The 20,978-nt window shown below is 45.0% G+C and overlaps 2 protein-coding genes across 2 annotated transcripts in view; one reads left to right on the top strand and one right to left on the bottom strand.

Moving 5' to 3' along the window:
* Positions 1 to 606: 606 nt before the first annotated feature.
* THBS1 (thrombospondin 1) lies at positions 607 to 16,835 on the top strand. The gene is made up of 22 exons (XM_004274013.4): positions 607 to 767; positions 1,342 to 1,437; positions 1,709 to 2,268; positions 3,181 to 3,256; positions 3,538 to 3,737; positions 3,852 to 3,974; positions 5,024 to 5,117; positions 6,519 to 6,692; positions 7,003 to 7,179; positions 7,483 to 7,656; positions 7,894 to 8,021; positions 8,128 to 8,280; positions 8,723 to 8,941; positions 9,306 to 9,413; positions 9,960 to 10,119; positions 10,263 to 10,381; positions 11,984 to 12,218; positions 12,408 to 12,635; positions 12,805 to 13,076; positions 13,487 to 13,584; positions 13,688 to 13,827; positions 14,735 to 16,835. Exons 2-22 carry the CDS (start codon positions 1,371 to 1,373, stop codon positions 14,740 to 14,742), a joined length of 3,513 nt encoding a protein of 1,170 aa, XP_004274061.1. The 5' UTR covers positions 607 to 767; positions 1,342 to 1,370; the 3' UTR covers positions 14,743 to 16,835.
* Position 16,836: 1 nt separating this feature from the next.
* FSIP1 (fibrous sheath interacting protein 1) overlaps positions 16,837 to 20,978 on the bottom strand; it is a 207,826-nt gene continuing 203,684 nt past the window's right edge. The window contains exon 12 of the mRNA XM_033435831.2: positions 16,837 to 20,037. Coding sequence (XP_033291722.2) covers positions 19,991 to 20,037 — 47 coding nt within the window. The 3' untranslated portion in view covers positions 16,837 to 19,990. The remainder of the gene's footprint in view (positions 20,038 to 20,978) is intronic.

The following is a 20,978-nucleotide window of genomic DNA, read 5'->3' as shown; positions in this document are numbered from 1 at the left end:
CGCGGGGCGGGGTCAGGCGGAGGACAGGCGTGGGGCGAGGGCAGGAGCGCGGCGCCAAGTGGGTCCCATGGTCCCCACCCCACCTGGATGGATGGACGAGGGTCAACAAGTACCCAAGAGGGAACTCCTTCAACAACTGATTTCCTCATGGTCCTATTTACCCCGTCGGGCTCAGTTTTTCCCGTACAAACGGGCTCGTGTCCACCCTTCAGCCGTCGCGCAGGCACTCAAGGGAACGGGTTTGCCTGAAAGCCCCCCTAAGGGTCTTGGGTGGCTGTCCAGAGCCCCGTCGGCTCGGGATGCGCACAGAGCGCACGGGGCCGCGCGGCGCCAGAGCCAAAGTGCTGAGCCCATGAGCGCCAAGGCCGCGTGGGCGGGCACCTAATTTTCTGAGAAGTTCCAGTGCTCCTCGGCCCGACCCCTGTCGCCCCCCTTCCCCTTCTAGCTGGAAAGTTGTGCGCCAGGCAGCGGGGGGCGGAGAGAGGAACCCAGACTGGCCCCCCCCTCCCGCTTCCTGCCCGGCGGCCTCCCATTGGCCAGAGGAAACCCCAGGAATGTGAGCGCCTCTTTAAAAGCGAGCGGCTCCACCGCCTTGCCAGTCAGTGCACTCCGGCCGGCCGCCGAACGCTCACCACGGCGAGCTCTCCCCGCGCAGCCTCCGATCCCTCGGCCTCCGGGCGTACCGCTCTGCCCGTGCTTCTCCAGCGCTCGGTACCGTCGCTGCGCCTTCGTCGCCGGCCCCGGCCTCTGCATCCGTGTCCACACAGGTAAGGAGTCCCTGGGCGGCCGCCGAGGACCAGTGCTGCCCTGGCCATCCACCTGGAGCTCCCAGGCTTCGGCGCCTCAGGGACCCCGGATCTCATACTTTTCGTCTTCCCCATCCTGTCCCTCCCAGCCGCTGGGGGACCCTTCTCATGGAAGGGCTCCAGGGCCATCCTCTCCAGCCCTGGGGTTCACAAACCAACTCGCCAGGACACCCCAAGATTTTCTTCTCCTCGTCTTCCCTAAACCTTTCTATCAGTCCTCTAGAAAAGAGTTTAGACTCCCCCCGTGCCCTCCCCGGGCCCCCAAACTATATCTCCTGATGCTGCTGTTTACCCTCAACTTCTTAAGGAAAAGCACCCCGCCCCCCGATTGTTGGTCTTGCCCCACAATCTCCTCCCCTCAACTCTCTCGTTTTCTTCCTGCTGCCCTCTCCAAAGTAAGTACTGTTGCCCCTCGTTGCCGCAAACGTGGAGCCAAAGGGGGATCCCCAGGGACCCGGCCCCAAGCCCAGCCAGGTTTTGCCCACCCGCCCTGCTTGGCTGCCTCTGACCCTGGGCTCTGTGCTTCTTGCTGCAGGCTCCCTGCTGGGCACAAACAGCTCCACCATGGGGCTGGCCTGGGGACTCAGTGTCCTGTTCCTGTGGCATGTGTGCGGCTCCAACCGCATTCCAGGTGAGTCTGTATAATACCTTTTGAGGGGGGAGGGAAGAGGTCCGGTTACCCCAGGTGTGCCTCCCTCCCATGCACTCCCCTCCCAGCTTCTTCTCCCCTGAGCCCTGACCGAACGTCGGGATGCAGGTTCCCTGTGACCCTGGTGTTTATTCAGCTCTTTCGGTGGCTGCCAGGAGCTTTCACCCTGTCCCTCTGCCCCACACCCCAGAGCTGAGCCCCACCCCAGGCCCAGCCCAGAGAGCTCACCGTGTGTCCTGCTCTTGTCTAATAGAGTCTGGGGGAGACAACAGCGTGTTTGACATCTTTGAACTCACGGGGGCTGCCCGCAAGGGTTCCGGGCGCCGACTGGTGAAGGGTCCTGACCCTTCCAGCCCCGCTTTCCGCATCGAGGATGCCAACCTGATCCCCCCTGTGCCTGACGACAAGTTCCAAGACCTAGTGGATGCTGTGCGGGTGGAGAAAGGTTTCCTCCTCCTGGCCTCCCTGAGGCAAATGAAGAAGACCCGGGGCACGCTGCTGGCCGTGGAGCGGAAAGACCACTCCGGCCAGGTCTTCAGCGTGGTCTCCAATGGCAAGGCGGGCACCCTGGACCTGAGCCTGACCGTGCAGGGGAAGCAGCATGTGGTGTCGGTGGAAGAAGCACTCCTGGCGACCGGCCAGTGGAAGAGCATCACCCTGTTTGTGCAGGAGGACAGGGCCCAGCTCTACATCGACTGTGAGAAGATGGAGAATGCTGAGCTGGATGCTCCCATCCAAAGCATCTTCACCAGGGACCTGGCGAGCATCGCCAGGCTCCGCATCGCCAAAGGAGGTGTCAATGACAATTTCCAGGTGAGGCCTCTTCAATTCCCGGTCCATGGGGTCGACTGAGAGGCAGCTGATCTGCCAGGAGGGCAATCACAGGAGAGGCAGGGGTTCTAGGACAGGAAATCCTGCCTGTGTATTAAAGCAGCGGTTCTCACACTTCAGGGAGCATCAGAGTCACCCGGAGGACTTGCTACAATGGGTACTGCTGCACCCCACCCCTAGAGTTTCAGATTCAATAGGTCTGGGATGGGGCCTGATAATTGGCATTTCTAACCAGTTCCAGGGTGAGGTTGGCGCTGGTGTTCTGGGGACCAGGCTTTGAAAACCACTAAAGGAAACAAGAAATAGTTTTCCTATAACAGCCTGTTCAAAACCTTAAATACTCTTTATGCTCTTCTCAAGGAAAGAACTTATTTCAAATGTGTTCCAGCAATTACAATACTGCTTGAAGTGGGTACTTTTAGGAGCAGAATAAATACCACTTTGCTATTTGATTCCTCATGGGGATGTAACTGGTCTCAAAGAAAAGATTAAAATAGTGGCTATTTGCTGCTGCAGCTTCTTCCATGCTTAAACGTCTAGATCTTTGTATCTGTGGCTTTGAAACGCCCACATTTAACTCTTTGACACTGGAGAGTGTCATTATATCCTCCGGTCTCAGTATCAGATTCCATTTCCTGTGTCTCCGAGTAGGCTGATAACTGAATTCTTTGTACAACACTGAAGACTTGGCACAAGACACAGTTAAGATTTTTGAAGTTGTTTGGCTGTTCATGTTGGTGTGTTATTTTGACATGGTGATCTTAAAAGGGAGTTCTTTGAAACTTCTAGAACATCTGTTGCGTGCTTTTCCCAGCATAAACAGTCTCCCCCACCCACTGACCCCCGCCCCCCTCCCCCACCAAGCGTCTACAAATAATGTGTGTCCTCCCACAGGGCGTGCTGCAGAACGTGAGATTTGTCTTTGGAACCACACCAGAAGACATCCTCAGGAACAAAGGCTGCTCCAGCTGTAAGTGTTTTTAGGGCATACAGGGAAACTGGGGCAATTCCACCCAAAACAAGTTGAGAAACGTATGCAATGGTGGTTGTGCATAAATTACCCCAGGGAACATAGCTAAGAGGTATATAAAGGTGACCTCCAACAGCACACACATGCATCCCGTCCTCCTGCATCCCTCACCCAAAATGAAATGTCTTTTACGGCTAGGAACCCTGGGGACTGGCAGGTGAGGTCTTCTGCTTGAAGATCCTCTATAACTTTCCCCATCGTGTTCCTCTGTTCCTTGGCAGCTACCAGTGTCCTTCTCACCCTTGACAACAATGTGGTGAACGGTTCCAGCCCTGCCATCCGCACCAACTACATTGGCCACAAGACAAAGGATCTGCAAGCCATGTGCGGCATCTCCTGTGACGAGCTATCCAACATGGTCCTGGAGCTTAGGGGCCTGCGCACCATCGTGACCACGCTGCAGGACAGCATCCGCAAAGTGGTCAGTGGCCTCTGCCCCCCCGCCCGCTAGCACGAGCCCTCGAACGTGTACCACCGATGATGCTGAGGGACTGAAAGTGAGGCTGGACGCTAATGACCTTTCTCCCCCTTTTAGACTGAAGAGAACAAAGAGCTGGTCAATGAGCTGAGGAGGCCCCCGCTCTGCTACCACAACGGAGTCCAGTACAGGAATAGCGAGGAGTGGACGGTGGACAGCTGCACTGAGTGTCGCTGCCAGGTAAGGGGCTCGAGAGACTGAAATACGAATAGATGGTGCACTGAAGCCACAGTCTCTGGGGGAAGATCCAGATAGCCACACAGGCCCTTTTTATGTTCCATGGCCTGATAACCCAAATGGTGTCTTTTTCTTAAGATGCAGTTATGACATCTATAAAATCTTTAAATGCCCAAGAGTTTTTCAAAGTCTTAATGATACCCCAGGCTAAGTATCTAAAAGAACACATCTACTTAAACATCTCAGTAACTTACCTGCTTTAGTTCAAGGGCTAAGTGTTGAATGTCAGGTAAGTAAAACCTAGTTGAACTTTCTTCCCCCCAAGCCTAATTCGTATTCAGCTATGACACAGAGATTCTTTTAATACAGTACTGATTGCGGTTCAAATCACTTAGCCCACCATGTTAGGACAGAACTGCCCACTTAGCTCAGATGGCACTGCCTGCAGTGTGTATGTCCTTCTGGATCCCCCCGCCCACCCTGCAACGCCAGGGGCAGGGGAGTGAAGGGGGTTTACCTGACTCATTGAGCAAAGTCAAGCCGAAATACAAATCACGGATTGCTGGATTTGTGAGTCAGATTTACTAAATTCCCATTCTCGTCCAATATAATATAAAGCCAGATCTATACATGAGAAGATACGATGCTCATGGATCTTCTTTTCCCCATAAAGATATAATTTAAAACTTTTCAAGTCCTGGCTGAGTTTCATGAGTTTGATTTTTAGATGCAGAGTAATAGATCTGACCCATGACATTCAGTGGTTCCCGCTGGAGAAACTCTTCACGCTGTCCTGTGCATGAGAAAGTGACTAAGTGGCAATTAAGAAAGCTCTCTCCGAGGGGTGGAGTGACAAGTAACTAGCACCAGAACTGTCTCTACAGTACTGGTGGCTGCCAACATGACAGAGGCAGATCTTCTATTAAAATCATTCCACTAGAGCATTTAACAGCCCTGACCACGTGTCAACCTGTAATGGAAATGTTTCAATATGTAAACTTCAGCTTGCAATATGCCTAGTAAACCATTTCTCCCTCACTCCTGCCCTGCAGAACTCAGTTACCATCTGCAAGAAAGTGTCCTGCCCAATCATGCCCTGCTCCAATGCCACAGTTCCTGATGGAGAATGCTGCCCGCGGTGTTGGCGTAAGTTCTTAAAACTGCATAATCACGCTTCAGCGACTGGATCAACTGTACATAGTGCTTGAACCCCACCCCCATCTCCATCAGATGTTTTTCGTTCAGTTTCTTGCTGCGACACCTGGTTAACTGATGGCTCGTCTGCTGTAGAGAGCCAAAAGTGCCCTTATGACTAAACTTGATTACCCCCCTGGATCACAGTACAGGCAATAATCTTGGTATAGCTTATTGAGAATGATCCTATGCTTTGAGGAAAGAAGAGAGGACTCGGTAGCAGTGATAGCTCTAAGCTGACTGTTTTTAGAATTTGACCTTATGGCCTAGAGTCAAGAAAAATCTGCTCACCAGAGAAATGGATGGCTTTGGTGCGAGCATTGGACTTAATTGGGCCTGAAAGTTCTACCCATTTTGTATACAGACATAAGAGACGTAAGACAAAACAGCAGTTTGAGTGTCAGGGCCATAAAAGAAATAGGGCACTGTGTTGTTTCATGGTACCCAATCCCTGGCTTTTGTTGCCAGTATGAATTAATCACTTTGCTGAGACAGTATAGTAGGTACAAGTCATAAAAATGATTCATCACAACTAAGATAAATAAGATGAGAAAGTAGCACTCACCCTTCACACCCACACCTCCCACACCCACTGCACCTACACACACTGATCACAACTCAGAATAACCAGTCCCCTCCAGAGATCACTTCAGGTGTGGGTTAAAGGGAACAAAGCCAGCTGGGGACTGGCGGAGCTCTGAACTTGAATCAGGGATTGCTAGGAAAGCTTCCAGCTGATGGCAAGAGAAAACAAGTTCTCTGTCTCGTGTCAGATACAGCTAGACGTGACTGTAGTCATCGTGCCTGGGCAGATGATAAACAAACGCACTTTCCTCTTGTGAAAATATATGCAGAAAAGGTCCCAAATGCTAGGGTGAGAGAAGCAACATACTGACTAACCTCATGACCGAGCTGGAGCCACAGCCAACAGCGGCTCTGCTGCTTTCAACTTCATCTGCCAAACACATGGTCTCTGGCTCCCCTGAAAGGCAGAAGTGACTCCTATAAGTTGCCTAAAACTCAAGTATTTTTGGAAGCCTGGGACTGGAACTGCCTACTGAAATATCTTAAGTCAGAAAAGGGAAACTCATTTGAAATGCAGACAGGAGGAGAGAGGGAGTGATGAATAGGAACACACACAGGGAAAAGGCTCAGCTGTACCAGCCCAGGCAAAGCATGCAACTCCTACGAGGCTGTGCACAGAATGACCTGGCATAAACCCCTTGGCCACTGGCCTAACAACTACATTGCTTGTCACCCTCTAGCAAGGGAAGAAGAAAGTCCTGAGCAGAGCAGTCTAAAGAATAGCTTGTTTTAATGATTGCACGCTAAATGCGCCCATGTCCTCTGCAGCCAGCGATTCTGCGGACGATGGCTGGTCCCCATGGTCTGAGTGGACCTCTTGCTCTGTGACATGTGGCAACGGAATCCAGCAGCGTGGCCGCTCCTGCGACAGCCTCAACAACAGATGCGAGGGCTCCTCCGTGCAGACACGGACCTGCCACATTCAGGAGTGTGACAAGAGATGTAAGTGTCTTGGCCACTTGGGGATGCGGAGAACTGACCTGTCCCTGTCGTCACCAACAGCAGCTCCATAACACAGAGGTTAAGAGCACAGGTTCTAGCCTCTGGACCTAATCCCAAGTCTCCCCCTTATCTATGCACCCTTGAGCACAACTTAGCCTCTCTGAGGCTCTTTCCTCATCTGCAAATCGGGGGTAAGAATAGTTCTTGATAGGGCTAGTTTGAAAATTTTGTTTAGATAATGCATTTAAAGGCACTAGCACAGAGCTTGGCTCATGGGAAGCACCGTATAACCATCTGGTTTGTCCTTTAGTTAAACAGGATGGCGGCTGGAGCCACTGGTCCCCGTGGTCGTCTTGTTCTGTAACATGTGGAGACGGTGTGATCACAAGAATCCGGCTGTGCAACTCTCCCAGCCCCCAGATGAATGGGAAGCCATGTGAGGGCGAAGCTCGGGAGACCAAAGCCTGCCAGAAAGACGCCTGCCCCAGTAAGTGCACGCGTCACCCGGCAGCAGCTCTGCCCAGCTGGCTGGCTGGCATCTGCAGCTTCCAGCTCGGTGGGTCATGGACAGGGAAAGGTCCCTTCCTAGAGAAACAAATAGAAGCACAGTCCTGCACAGCGCAGCAGCTTCTTTTAATGGAAAACAGAAAGAACAATTTCAGACTCACCCTCTTCCAGAACATTCTTTCCATGTGTCAGGGTAGCATGAACACACTCAGGAGAGTCTCCTGTGAAGGTAAGGCGTTTGAAAATCGGCGTTAACTTTGGCCTGTGGTTCATTTTCTTACAGTCAATGGAGGCTGGGGACCCTGGTCGCCATGGGACATCTGTTCCGTCACCTGTGGAGGAGGGGTGCAGAAACGGAGTCGGCTCTGCAACAACCCCACACCCCAGTTTGGAGGCAAGGACTGCATTGGTGATGTGACAGAAAACCAGATCTGCAACAAGCAGGACTGTCCCATCGGTAAGCCATGCAGCCCAGGACAAAGCCACTGAGTGCCATGGTTAGCGTTCACAGGGGTTCGGCTTTGAATGGTCCTGAGTGATTTGATTACTCTAAAATGCCAGACAGACAGCATAATCTCAACAAGCTATCAGTTGTTTAGACCCTACAATATTTTACACCCTGGTTTAAGTGTCCGGAATGGCAGTTACTGGGAAGCAGCTGAGACCCACCATTTGCCTGTCTCTCTTGTCTCAGATGGATGCCTGTCCAATCCCTGCTTTGCGGACGTCAAGTGTACCAGCTACCCTGACGGCAGCTGGAAGTGTGGTGCTTGTCCCCCGGGCTACAGCGGAAATGGCATCCAGTGCAAAGATGTTGATGAGGTGAGAAGCTGGGAGTTACCAGACCTAGGGAAGCAACTCACCTGTCCTAGTCATTTCCTTTGGCAGTGTTCTCTAAACACGAAGCAAACTGCTATTTCTTCCATAGTGCAAAGAAGTCCCTGATGCCTGCTTCAACCACAACGGAGAGCACAGGTGTGAGAACACAGACCCCGGCTACAACTGCCTGCCCTGCCCACCACGCTTCACCGGCTCGCAGCCCTTTGGCCGGGGCGTGGAACATGCCACCACCAACAAACAGGTAGAGCAGAGGGGACTCGTAGACGGGAGTGAAGGAGGGGTGTCCTCGAGCGAAAGAGCCACGAAAGGAGGGAACGTCATCTTATACCCTTCACAAAAAACAGGGAAGGGGGTGAGTGGACAACCTAGCTCTTAGAAACGGGACTAGAAAATCCACTGTACCTCCAGCAAGGAAAACAGGTCCATCACCTCTGACAATGCTGCTCTGGAACAAGTTGTGAGTGGATGGACTTTTAAGTGCCTAGGTGCTGAGCAATTTCAAGGAAAACGCACATAAAGCCACGTTAGCCTGTAACCTGGACATACCCAGGGGCGGATGGGGAGGACCCACACTCTTCCCATGGAGCTCTGTCTGTTCAGAGACGATGGGGATCTGGGTTCTTGGTTCTGCGGTGTCTGGGGACTCTCGAAGGCTCTGCCTTAATGTCAGGATGTACCCTCAGGTGTGCAAGCCCCGCAACCCCTGCATGGACGGCACACACGACTGCAACAAGAATGCCAAGTGCAACTACCTGAGCCACTACAGTGACCCCATGTACCGCTGCGAGTGCAAGCCCGGCTACGCCGGCAACGGCATCATCTGTGGGGAGGACACAGACCTGGACGGCTGGCCCAACAAGGACCTGGTGTGCGTGGCCAATGCAACTTACCACTGCAAAAAGGTAGCCCCCGCTTTCCTCGCCCACCTCCAGAAAGCCCTTATCAAGGGAACAGGCTGAGGGATTTTAAATGCTTAAAAGTCTGAAAATGAAACTGAAAGATTAAATCATCCAAAGGCAGAGCAGCCCTAATTCTTATTAATATTAAATCACTTGGTGCCAAGATCATGAATGGGGCAGCAGGCCCTGTGGGCAGTTGTGTTCCACAGTCGATTATGTTGTCCAAAAAAATGTTCACTTCTCTACCAAATACCAGCAGAGCATGGCTGTGTTCCCAGCGTGTACAAAGTCTAGAGCGTTTATCTCTGGTGCCTGAGCTGAGCAAAAGGCATGCAAACTGCAGCTGTAATGTGTCTTCTCTTTCCAGGATAATTGCCCCAACCTTCCCAACTCAGGGCAGGAAGACTATGACAAGGACGGAATCGGCGACGCCTGTGACGATGACGATGACAATGATAAAATTCCAGATGACAGGGTAAAAAACGTTTTCTACTCCTCTTTCAGCTTTTGTATTCAGCAACAGCCTGTAACACCTTGAGATTCAATGAAGTTACTGATATCTAGGATCATCAGAAGTTATTTGTTGTGTTTCAGTAGTTTGAGGACATAGATGTTGCCAAGAGAATTTTTAAATGAGGGTTTTGTTTTTCATCACAACCTTCCCTTCCCCCGGTTGGAGCAAGAGGTTACAATATGTGAACAAATGACACTTCGCTCCCCAGATTGGTTTCAAATGTCTTCTCTAAGTCACATTAAGATTTTCTTTGAGCGCACTGAGAGCAGTGATGTTGAGTTTCTATTTACATCTCACTGACTCGTAACCAACAGCAATTCATTTTTCATTCATTATGTCCTGGCTTTTAACTTTTGCAGTGACCATTTTACAGAGGATTCAATTAGTATATCCACTAAATAGAAAATAATTGTTGCATATTTTCACAGTTTTATAAATATTCTGCATGTGGTTTGAGGCGGGCTTCATGGACCGTGTTGTAAAATGCTCTGCTTCTTCTCTTTGCAGGACAACTGTCCGTTCCATTACAACCCAGCCCAGTATGACTATGACAGAGACGACGTGGGAGACCGCTGTGACAACTGCCCCTACAACCACAACCCAGACCAGGCTGACACGGACAACAACGGGGAAGGAGACGCCTGCGCAGCAGACATTGATGGGGACGGTAAGGCACTCCCTGACTCCAGCGGGCCCCAGTGTCTCTCACTTGGCTCTCAACCTTGAGCAGCCCTGGCTGTTAGTGTGCGATTTGGTTGAAACAGCTGAGGCTGGAGATTCCAGCTCTTACCTGTCCCCTGTTCTCTGCAGGTATCCTCAATGAACGGGACAACTGCCAGTATGTCTACAACGTGGACCAGAGAGACACTGACATGGATGGGGTTGGAGATCAGTGTGACAACTGCCCCCTGGAACACAATCCAGATCAGGTCGGTGGATTCCTTTCAGAATCTTTCAGTAAAGTGTTAGAATATCCCTTTCTAGGCCTCTAAAAAAATAGAGGAGTTAAACAGTTCAAACATTACCACGGCTCTCAGTGCTCTCATAGCCAATTGTAATATTTTCATGTGAACAGTTTGCCTGACATGAGTTCCTCGCAGAGTCTCATAGGTCTTTAGTGTGACAGTCTTGTAGTGTCAATCCTGTCTTCTACAAGAAGGTCCATGTGACTTGCTCAGCGGGATCTACCATTGTTAAGATAAATTATACAAAGCAGAAATCTGTGACTGACGACTCTACGGGAATATTAATCATATTTGAAACGAAGAGGTGGAAGAAAATATCCCTAAGCACGATACACAACCATTTTCATGGCTAATGATATAATCTGGCTGCAAGAAATTCAAACTAAAAATAATTCCCCCAAACTGGAGAAATCCCTGTTTCATTGTCATTCTTCAAGTGTTTGGCACTGCAAGCAGATAATTCTCCGTAGCACTGCCAGGGAGTGCTGCAAATAGACATCAGCCAGAACAAGTTCCTTTTCTTGTGTAATTGCTCATCATTATTTTCTAGCTGTGAAAGTTAAGGCATTGTTCTGAAAACATAGAAACCAGCTTTTAAAAATGGGAATATTTTTAAAAGATTCAAAAAATGAGAAGTCCAGCTGAGCTCCTAATGTTTGTTCGTTTGAGCTCCTATAAAACAGAAAGCAACAGGATGAATCTCTTTGGGGCTGTAATGGGAAAGCATGAATGATCTGGGATAGCTTTCCTGATCAAATGGCATTGAGGGTCATCTATGTTGAGTTTGGATCTTACTGTAAATTAAACCTCAATGCCGTTTAACCTCCCTGGATGAGTTTTTGGTTCTTCCGATAATAATAAAGTTTATAACAGTTAATGAATCATGTAAAAATCTTAATGGCAAAGAGCATAAATACTGGCAAGAAACATTTCAACTTGTGTATAAATAATCCCTAAGCATCCCACATACACTGAATAATGTAAAAAAGTACTCTTGAGAAGTACAGTTTTGAAAAAATTTAGAATTCTGACTACCTGAGCCAACAGTTGACAACCATTATGGACTAGAGATATAAAACCAAATACCTAAAAAAAGAAGAAAATAATTGATCCCACCATATGGATTTCCAAGTATGTATAAAAAGCAGTGCCATGTTGCCATGATTTAATGACCTAGAGTAGATGCTGACGTGTCAACAATTTCCTAATTGAAAACTTAAATGGAAAATAACAAATTGTACTCAAAGAATTTCATTTATCATTAAAATATAAGCAGTTAACATGGCATTCCATCCTTGGGGATTAGTTACTGCTTTCTATTGAATTTTATTTCGACAGTTTTCTATTTTAAAAAAAACAACAACAAAAATCCCTATTAAAACTGTCATATGAAAACAAGAGTCAAGAAGAAAAACATTTAAAATCTGTTAATATGACTAGCTTTTGGCAGTGGCATATAGACTTCAAACCTCACTGGCCGAATCCAACACTGGAGAATCTTACAGAAGTTCTCTTTAGCATCAATGATTCATACTCCAATTGACCCTCTGTTTCTGTCTCCTTCAGCTCGATTCTGACTCGGACCGCATTGGAGATACCTGTGACAACAATCAGGACATTGATGAAGACGGCCACCAGAACAACCTGGACAACTGTCCCTACGTGCCCAACGCCAACCAGGCTGACCATGACAAGGATGGCAAGGGCGATGCCTGCGACCATGACGATGACAATGACGGCATTCCTGATGACAAAGACAACTGCAGGCTCGTGCCCAATCCTGACCAGAAGGACTCTGATGGTGAGTCACTGGAGCCACTTTTAAAGAGAGTCACTGAAACCATGGCTGTCTGGATTCAGGAAATAAAAACAAAGCTGAATGCATTTAAGGATGAACAGACCAAATGTCAGCTTTGAGAAGACAGTGAATTTCTGGCACCAGTCACGGTTATTTCAGAATTTCACTGTACTCTTGCCTTTTTGGCCTCAGGTGATGGTCGAGGTGATGCTTGCAAAGATGATTTTGACCAGGACAACGTGCCAGACATCGATGACATCTGTCCCGAAAACGTTGACATCAGTGAGACCGATTTCCGCCGATTCCAGATGATTCCTCTAGATCCCAAAGGGACGTCCCAAAATGACCCTAACTGGGTTGTACGCCATCAGGGTAAAGAACTCGTCCAGACCGTCAACTGCGATCCTGGACTTGCTGTAGGTGAGTAGTGAGTTCTTCTAACGAAAGGCCAGTGCATAGAGGGGAAAGAAGCAAATATAAAAGCTGGCAGTCGTGTGTGTCCCCATGGGTGCTAAAAAATGCCTAGGAGTGTAACAGAGAACTTCCCGAAGGCTGCCGGTTTTAACCTGGGTCTGGCCTCCTCTTCCAGGTTATGATGAGTTTAACGCTGTGGACTTCAGTGGCACCTTCTTCATCAACACCGAAAGGGATGATGACTATGCCGGATTTGTCTTTGGCTACCAGTCCAGCAGCCGCTTCTACGTTGTGATGTGGAAGCAAGTCACTCAGTCCTACTGGGACACCAACCCCACAAGGGCTCAGGGATACTCCGGCCTTTCTGTGAAGGTCGTGAACTCCACCACGGGGCCTGGCGAGCACCTGCGGAATGCCCTGTGGCACACAGGAAACACCCCCGGCCAGGTGAGAACAACACCCTGCAGAAGGGGGAGAGGTGCTAGACCAGCACAAGGGATGCTGTGCTTTGGCCAGGCCTCCCGACAGGGAATCTTAGATATCACGTTCCCCGCATCACCAACTGCAGCATTAAGTTCTGCTTTGAAAAAACATCCTAGGGTCTGAGAGGGGAGCCCACTTCAAATCCAAAGGCAGTTTTAGCCTCTTCAAACAAACAAATAAAAGTTTCTCTTCTCTCTGCTTTATATGTACATTCAAGGCTACACATCTAATGAAAAAGGCCTTCGGAAAAAAATCCTACATTGCAGCCCTCTAATTTAGGTCAACTCTGTACCTTTCAAGCACCGTTTCTCATGGAATGAAATATAAATCTCATAATGAGGCTGTTTCAACCTTTTCGTTTCCTTTTCCTCCAGGTACGCACGCTGTGGCATGACCCTCGTCAAATAGGCTGGAAAGATTTCACCGCCTACAGATGGCGTCTGAGCCACAGGCCAAAGACGGGTTTCATTAGGTAAGATTGCTCTGATTAAATTTCACTTAAGTCACACTGACGGGAGAGAAGGAGAGGACCAAAAAGCAAGGGTGTCACTAACGCGACTTCCTTTTTCCTGCAGAGTGGTGATGTATGAAGGGAAGAAAATCATGGCCGACTCAGGACCCATCTATGACAAAACCTATGCTGGCGGTAGGCTAGGGTTGTTCGTCTTCTCTCAAGAAATGGTGTTCTTCTCTGACCTGAAATATGAATGCAGAGGTAGGAGCAAAATGACAGTGAATATACCAGTTGACATCCCTAGTTCAGACCAATACCAAGAATGCCAATCATGGGAGAGGCTGATTTAAAGGCTATTTTAGAGAAAGGGTTATTTATATTTTGCTGTTGAATGCATATGATAAAAAATGAAATAGTGCCTATGAACTGTGGCTTATGAAGTGCTGAGTCCTTGTGAACCATTTTAATTTAGCAATCTCTGTTCTCTTCATAGCCAGCTCAAAGTAAACTGCAGACAAGCTCCTGTACAGTTCAGACCCCAGCAATGATACCTAAAAATTTTTTAAATTTTACATTTCTATGTCTTGCACACCACTTAGTTTTATTCATGCCATTACGGCCCAGGTTGTCTTTCAGAACCTTTCCCTCTTGGAAAGGAAGGGAAAGGAGTATTGCCTTCATGTTGGCATGTTAAATTAATTTTCACTACTAACCTTTGCTCTTTTTTTCATTTAGTGGTTACTTAAGCTCTCACTGAGTCTAGCATTGGGTCTCCTACAAAACAGGTGCTTAATAAACGTTTACTGGGCCAAGCTTGGAGCCCACAAGATGAAGCACAGTAAAAAAAATATGGTTGCTGTTACTCAATATTTAAATTATGGTGTAATCTTTGAGTCTTAAGTTGTAAAATAAAACTCCCTAGAGTTTTAACACGGAAAGACTTAGAAAGCACAGCATAAGTTCTAGAAGGTTATGCAGTGTCAAGCTCCTAGCAACCATGTTCCAACACACTAACGTGTAATTATATAAGCTGACAATCTTAAAATATGCTTTTGACATTATAAAAGTAGAGCTATGCCTAGGTTGTTAACGTATTAAGGGATATTAAGATGACAATGCCTTGATGAATTAGTTTATGTATTTATGTGTTTGTCTATTTATTTAACAGATTCCTAATCATCAAACTGTTGATGAAAAGACTGATCATAACCATTGCTGGTATTGCACCTTCTGGAACCATGGGCTTAAGAAAACCCCCAGGATCACTCCTCCCTGCCTGCCTTTGCTCTCTGCTTGCATCAGTGTGGACTCTTAGAACATGTGACTTGCCTCAAGAAAATGCAATTTTCCAAATCAGACTCAGCATTCAGCCTCTGAATGAGAAGAATCTTCCAAGGATATAAACAATGACTTTGGTTGGCTTTTGAAAAATCAAAAGCATCCACTTGCTTCGGTTGGAAGGTGCCTGTCCCACTCTGCTTTTGTCAGGGCAGAGGGCGATTGTGAGGCCGGCTCTGAGCAGTGGACTCCAAAGCGTTTTCAGGCGTGTGAGAGAAGGGAGGACTCGCTAGAATTGACAAACAAAACCAGCCCTGACCTACTCCCTCGGGAATGGGGGGGCGGGGCCGAAGCCCTAAGGGGAGGGCGCATACCCAAGAGACGATTGTATGAAGAAAACATGGAGGGACTGTTCCTTTTTCGGTACTAAATCATTTTCAGGGGAAAGACTGTTGATGGATTTCATGATGCTGACCCATGTTAGCTGATTGACCCACGTAAATAGGCACTTAAATAGAAGCAGGGAAGGAAGGAAAAGACTGGCTTGTGGACTTCCTCCCGGATATCCACCCCTTACACATCACCTGTAGCAACCAGAACAGGGAGTCAGAACTAAACCAGCACAAGGCAGTGCTGGCTGCCACTGCCTGGTTATATTGAAATTGTCAGTTGTATTCCAGACGTAGCTTGTGCAGATGTAGCAGGGAAATAAGAAAACCTACCATCTCAGTGAGCACTGGGCTACCTCCCAAGGGAAAGGTAGCCGTGCTTGTATTTTTATGGTTAGAAAGGCACAAAATTATCAGCTAAGACATTCCTTTTCTCTCTCTTTTCCTGAATATCATGGAGTTTTCCAATTTTCTCTTTTGGACTGTAGTTTGGTGTTTGTTTTTTTTTTTTTTACAAACATTTTACAATGTAAAATATTTATTTTTTACTTATTCTGGAGGATCTGTCTGAAAGACTATTCATGGAACAGGAAGAAGCGTAAGCATATCATCTTTGCTAGAAGTCTTCATGACTGTAAGATTGTAAATACAGATTATTTATTAACTCTGTTCTACCTGGAATCTAGGTTTCATATGGAAAGTGTTTGAGAGCTGGTAGTTGAGATTGATCAGCAAAACTTTCATAGGAATGGCACAAGGAAATCAGCACAGCAAGCTGCTCTTCATTTTGTGCTTAGACTGAATGATTTGGGATTCTTCTTTTTTCCTTTATTTTTTCAAGTGGAATTATTTGGTTGTCCATTTGCAAGTGTTTTTAGTTTGCAAAGAAAGCCAGGAGGGCTTTAATACTGTTTTGCTCCATCCCTTGTGCCTATTTCCAGGGAGATGAAAAGCATCTACATTTATTATTTTTGCCTTTTTCCAAATGAAATAAATGACAAAGGTGAAACTTGTATACAAATATTACCTCATTTGTTGTGTGACTGAGTAAAGAATTTTTGGATCAAGCAGAAAAGAGTTTAAATGTCTAACAAACTTAAAGCTACTGTAGTACCTAAAAAAAAAAAAAGTCAATGTTGTACATAGTATAAAAATTCTTCACAGAAAAGTATTCCCAATAAGGAAATAGCATTGAAATGTTAAATACATTTTCTGAAAGTTGTGTTTTTCTATCATCTTGTATACCATTGCTTTATTTTTATAAATTATTTTCTCATTGCCATTGGAATAGATATCTCAGATTGTGTAGATATGCTATTTAAATAATTTATCAGGAAATACTGCCTGTAGAGTTAGTATTTCTATTTTTATAAAATGTTTGCACACTGAATTGAAGAATTGTTCGTTTTTCTTTTTGTTTTGTTGATTTGTTTTTTGCTTGTTACCCTCCTCCCTGTTTTTACTATTTGCCAATACTTTTCTAGGAATGTGCTTTTTTTGTACACATTTTTATCCATTTTACATTCTAAAGCAGTGTAAGTTGTATATTACTGTTTCTTATGTACAAGGAACAACAATAAATCATATGGAAATTTATATTTATACTTACTGTATCCATGTTTATTTGTTTTCTGGCTTTATGTTATGAGGTATGGGTAAATTCCATCCTCAAACCAATAGAGTATATACAAAAAGAAAACACAGTAAGTAACAGGAACATTCATATTTCCTATACGATTTAGGAAGACTGAGTTGCTTAGATGACATATTTGCTGGATTTGTGGAATAGAAGAACAAAACAAAAATTAACCTGTCATATTAAAAACACAGCAATGAGAAATGTCCCCCCAAGATGTGGGACCCAAAAGGATACAAGTTCATATTTTACCAGTGTCACTAAATGTCATTTATTGAATCCTTTTCAAAGTCCAGTTCTGTTTCTAAAAACAATGAAAAAGGAAAACAGGAGTGAAGCACACAGAATTCACAGCTACATCTTCTGAGCCATGAATGAGGGCACTGGGTGGGCAACACCATTGCACGTTGTGGAGAAGCTTTAGAAACGTTAACGGAGGAAGAACTGTCCTCGAAAAGTTGGGTCAAACTCTACAGGTAACACTTTTTGGAGAACGACTATACCTTTGGTCAAAAACGGATGACTACAGAGACAGGTCGAATTTGGACGAAATCCTAAAAACATATATACATGTAAAAAATCAAATTATTTTGTGAAGAGAAGGCCAATGCCTTACAATAAGCAGAACTTGAGTTTCAGGTGGGCTAACCATGAATGTAGAATACTGGCCAATTTTTAGTTTTAATAAGAACAGGTAGAATAAAAAAATTTATGAGTAGGTTAAAGGTCTCGCTTTGAGATCTATTAAAAAGGACTGGCTGAGTGAGATAGACTCTTTTTCCTTGTTGATCTTTCTCTCCCATTCTAGAAACATCTATCTAGGGTAGCATAGTCCTATATAAGTATAAATTGCCAAATCATTTTATGGTATCCAGGTGAAGAGTCAGGAACTAGAAGCTGTTGGTATTGGTTATAAAATTTGGAAAACTGATTTGAAAGAAATAATTCTTTGAAACATGACATTCACTCTCTGAGCAGCTCAACGTGTGAAGTCTTGGGAGAGAATTCTAATTCACTTTTAAGTAGTAACAGAACAAAAGTAACTCAAAATATCAAGATGGGACAGAAAAAAGTATCTGGGAACAGGAGGTTTTTCCCAGGCATGCTGCATATTCACTCCAAGACTGACCTTCGTATCAGGTTGTACTAAAATACAGGATGTGTTAAAAATTAAAATTATGCCATCGGGGTATAGCTTTTTCCTTCTATTTTATTGTCATGCATTTCAAAGAGTTGGATAGGACGGCAGTTTTAGGTCCTCTGGGAATTTACAATAAAGGTGATGCCAGTAATTTTCTTGAGGAGTCATAAGTAGAAAAACCTCAAATTTTAAGATCCTAAATTCATTCCTGAAATGAATTAGCTCTTGCTCTTTTATATCTTTTCTTCTCTATCTTGTTCTGGGGCAAACACTCAGGTCTAAAAGGAACCTTAAAATAAAAACTTATTTTTTAATAACATTTTCTTTCCCTATCAGGGCCTTTCTTTTTTTTTAATCTGGAGCCTTCATGTTGAATATATTAATCTGGAGCCTTCATGTTGAATATATTATACAAATTCAGCTTGCCAGTTCTTATTAGAGGTACTTTCAGTTGACATGCTATGGAATGGTGTCACCTCTTTCAATGGTAAAATTCACTACTTAAAATCATTCTGTTTTCCTTTCCTTCTCTTAAACTCTTGTAACATAAAGATTCACTCTGCCGCAAATACCATTTGCAGGAACAGTTTACAAAGGCATAAGCTCTCTCTCCAACATCTATCTCCCTCTCCCCTTCTCTCGCTCTTTCCTGCTCTCCCTCTCTCCCTCCCTCTCCCTCTCTCTTTCTCTCTCTCACAAACATACACATACATGTCAAACACCAGAAGCACATGGGTTTAGAAAGCCCCACTCCTCTGAAAGGCTTATGGGCAAAAATGGCTCCTCTCTATCACCACTGCAAATCCCCATCCATACCACCTCTCTCCTCTGATTGTTCTGACCCAAACCCTATGCCACACATGTCACTCCTATGAGAGTCCAAAATCATGACTTTTAACCTCTGCTGGCAACCCACGGCAAAACTCTTAGCATCAAGACAAATTACACTGTAGCACATTAACATCAACAAGAACCACTGCTGTTTTAATATAAACTGAAAAAGGCTAGAAAAAGAAATTGCCTATCAATTCTTCTGAAAACAGTAGCTATAGAAGTCTTCACTTTAAAAAGTCAAGCAAACTTGACGTAAGCAATCACTAATATTATCCAATATCAGTAGATGAAAACATTCGAGCGAAAAATAATAATGCTACATACACATTATTCCAAATTTTGTTAAATACTGCACAATAGCTCTTTTTTTTTTTTTTTTTTAGAATCAGAAATAAATTGGACTTCTAGTTCTAATGCCAATTCATCATATGGAGTGTTGACATAAAATGTTCTCATGAATCCAGGCTACTCACTTGTAACTAACAAACCCTCTCTCTTCAAATAGTACCCCAGGTTATTTTTTTTTAAGTAGCTGATCTTTATTTGCTGCATTGTAAAAGGCAAACTCTGAAAGAAAATAACTAAATATAATATATGTAATAATTCAGTCAAACTTCTGCTTATGAAAAGTACCATTACTAATAAGATAGCAAGGATAGCCTAACATTGCTTTGTTGAGAAAATTCATTTCTCTCCACGGCAAGTTGTACTTACTTAACAGGCATTAGAGAGGAGGAAAGAAGGGAAAGCAGGGGCAAAGCTACAATTCATGGTGATCAAATCTGTCTAAATCACAATAAAGTGGCAACGTATCAAATCAAATACAAAACAATCATAGCATTTCAACTAGTTTTAACGTAGCACACATACATAAATGTTGGTTTCTATAACGTATCCCTGATGTTGCAAATTTAGCAATAAAAAATTTTCCCAGGAATTTCGATGAGGAAAAACCACTGAACAATTATACCACGAGTCTCAAAAATATCAAGGAAATGTGATCCAGAAAGAGAGAATCCAAACATTAAAATCATCATTTGAGGAATGGTCTCTATAATGCATTCATTGAATTCAAAGAATTTGGAAAAAATGTGATTTAATTTAATTTACCAGCTTTCTTAAAAGCACACCCCAGCAAGTCTTTGCTTAAGATTCTTTACATTCTTCTGTTACATCTTCAGTCTCCTGTTCATCTGCACATTAAAAACAATAACCAAATATGTCAGAAATCTGTGCATAATTAAGAAAAACCATCAGCCTATAAAACATTAAATCCTTTTACACATGAGACAATAATCACATTCTCATTTAATATTGGACAGCTCACCACAAGCTGCATACAAAATTTACAAGAAAAAGTGAGAGATAAGGTGCCTGCCTTCATTGAGCTTATAGCTGAGGGAGAGTTTTTTGGGTTTTGAGAGCTAAAATGGTTTTGGATTTGGAGATAGGCATTTTTTCTTTGTACTAAGTTTCTGGGAAGCAGGGTGAAACCAAAAGTAAATGTAAATATTACAGTTAGGGTAGATTAGAACTAATCACCTTTCATTTCTTTAACGTGAGAAACAAATTGTGACTCTAATAGAAATGGAATGGAAATATTCTTCTTAGCGAGAATGTTATCAGAAAAGGCAGAACGGACAACAGCACCAAATAAAAGAAGACAATAAAATAGAATCAGGAGAAACTGGAACCCTCACACACTGCTGGTGGGAATGTGAATGGTGCAGGGGCTTGGGGAAAGTCTGGCCGTTCCTCAAAAGGTAACCAGAGACCCGGCAATTCTACTCCTAGGTATGTGCCCAAGAGAAATGAAAACATACATCCGCCTAAAAACGTGCACACCAAGATACATATAACAGCCCAAAAGTAGGAACAGCTCAGATGTCCATCGACTGATGAATGAATAAAGAAAATGTGGTAAACCCACACAAAAGAATATTATTTAACAATAAAAGAGTAAAGTACTGATACATGCTCCAACATGGATGAACCTTGAAAACATTATACTAAGAAGCCAAACACAAAAGGCCACATGTTGCATGATTCCATTTATATGAAGTGTCCAGACTAGGCAAATTCATAGAGTCATAAAGTAGATTAGTGATCACCTACGGCTGGGGGGTTGGGAGAA

The sequence above is a fragment of the Orcinus orca genome, chromosome 2 (genome assembly GCF_937001465.1).
Source record: "Orcinus orca chromosome 2, mOrcOrc1.1, whole genome shotgun sequence".
Taxonomy (NCBI): domain Eukaryota; kingdom Metazoa; phylum Chordata; class Mammalia; order Artiodactyla; family Delphinidae; genus Orcinus; species Orcinus orca.
The sequence above is the reverse complement of the archived record's forward strand: the minus strand, read 5'-3'. Positions and strand labels throughout refer to the sequence as shown.

Bases quoted from the DNA above. Each gene is read 5' to 3' on its own strand.
- THBS1 (XM_004274013.4), top strand. From the start codon at position 1,371: ATGGGGCTGGCCTGGGGACTCAGTGTCCTGTTCCTGTGGCATGTGTGC. The intron at 7,657-7,893 runs GTAAGCCATGCA...CTCTTGTCTCAG, and splicing joins CAAGCAGGACTGTCCCATCG to ATGGATGCCTGTCCAATCCC. The intron at 12,219-12,407 runs GTGAGTCACTGG...TTTTGGCCTCAG, and splicing joins TGACCAGAAGGACTCTGATG to GTGATGGTCGAGGTGATGCT.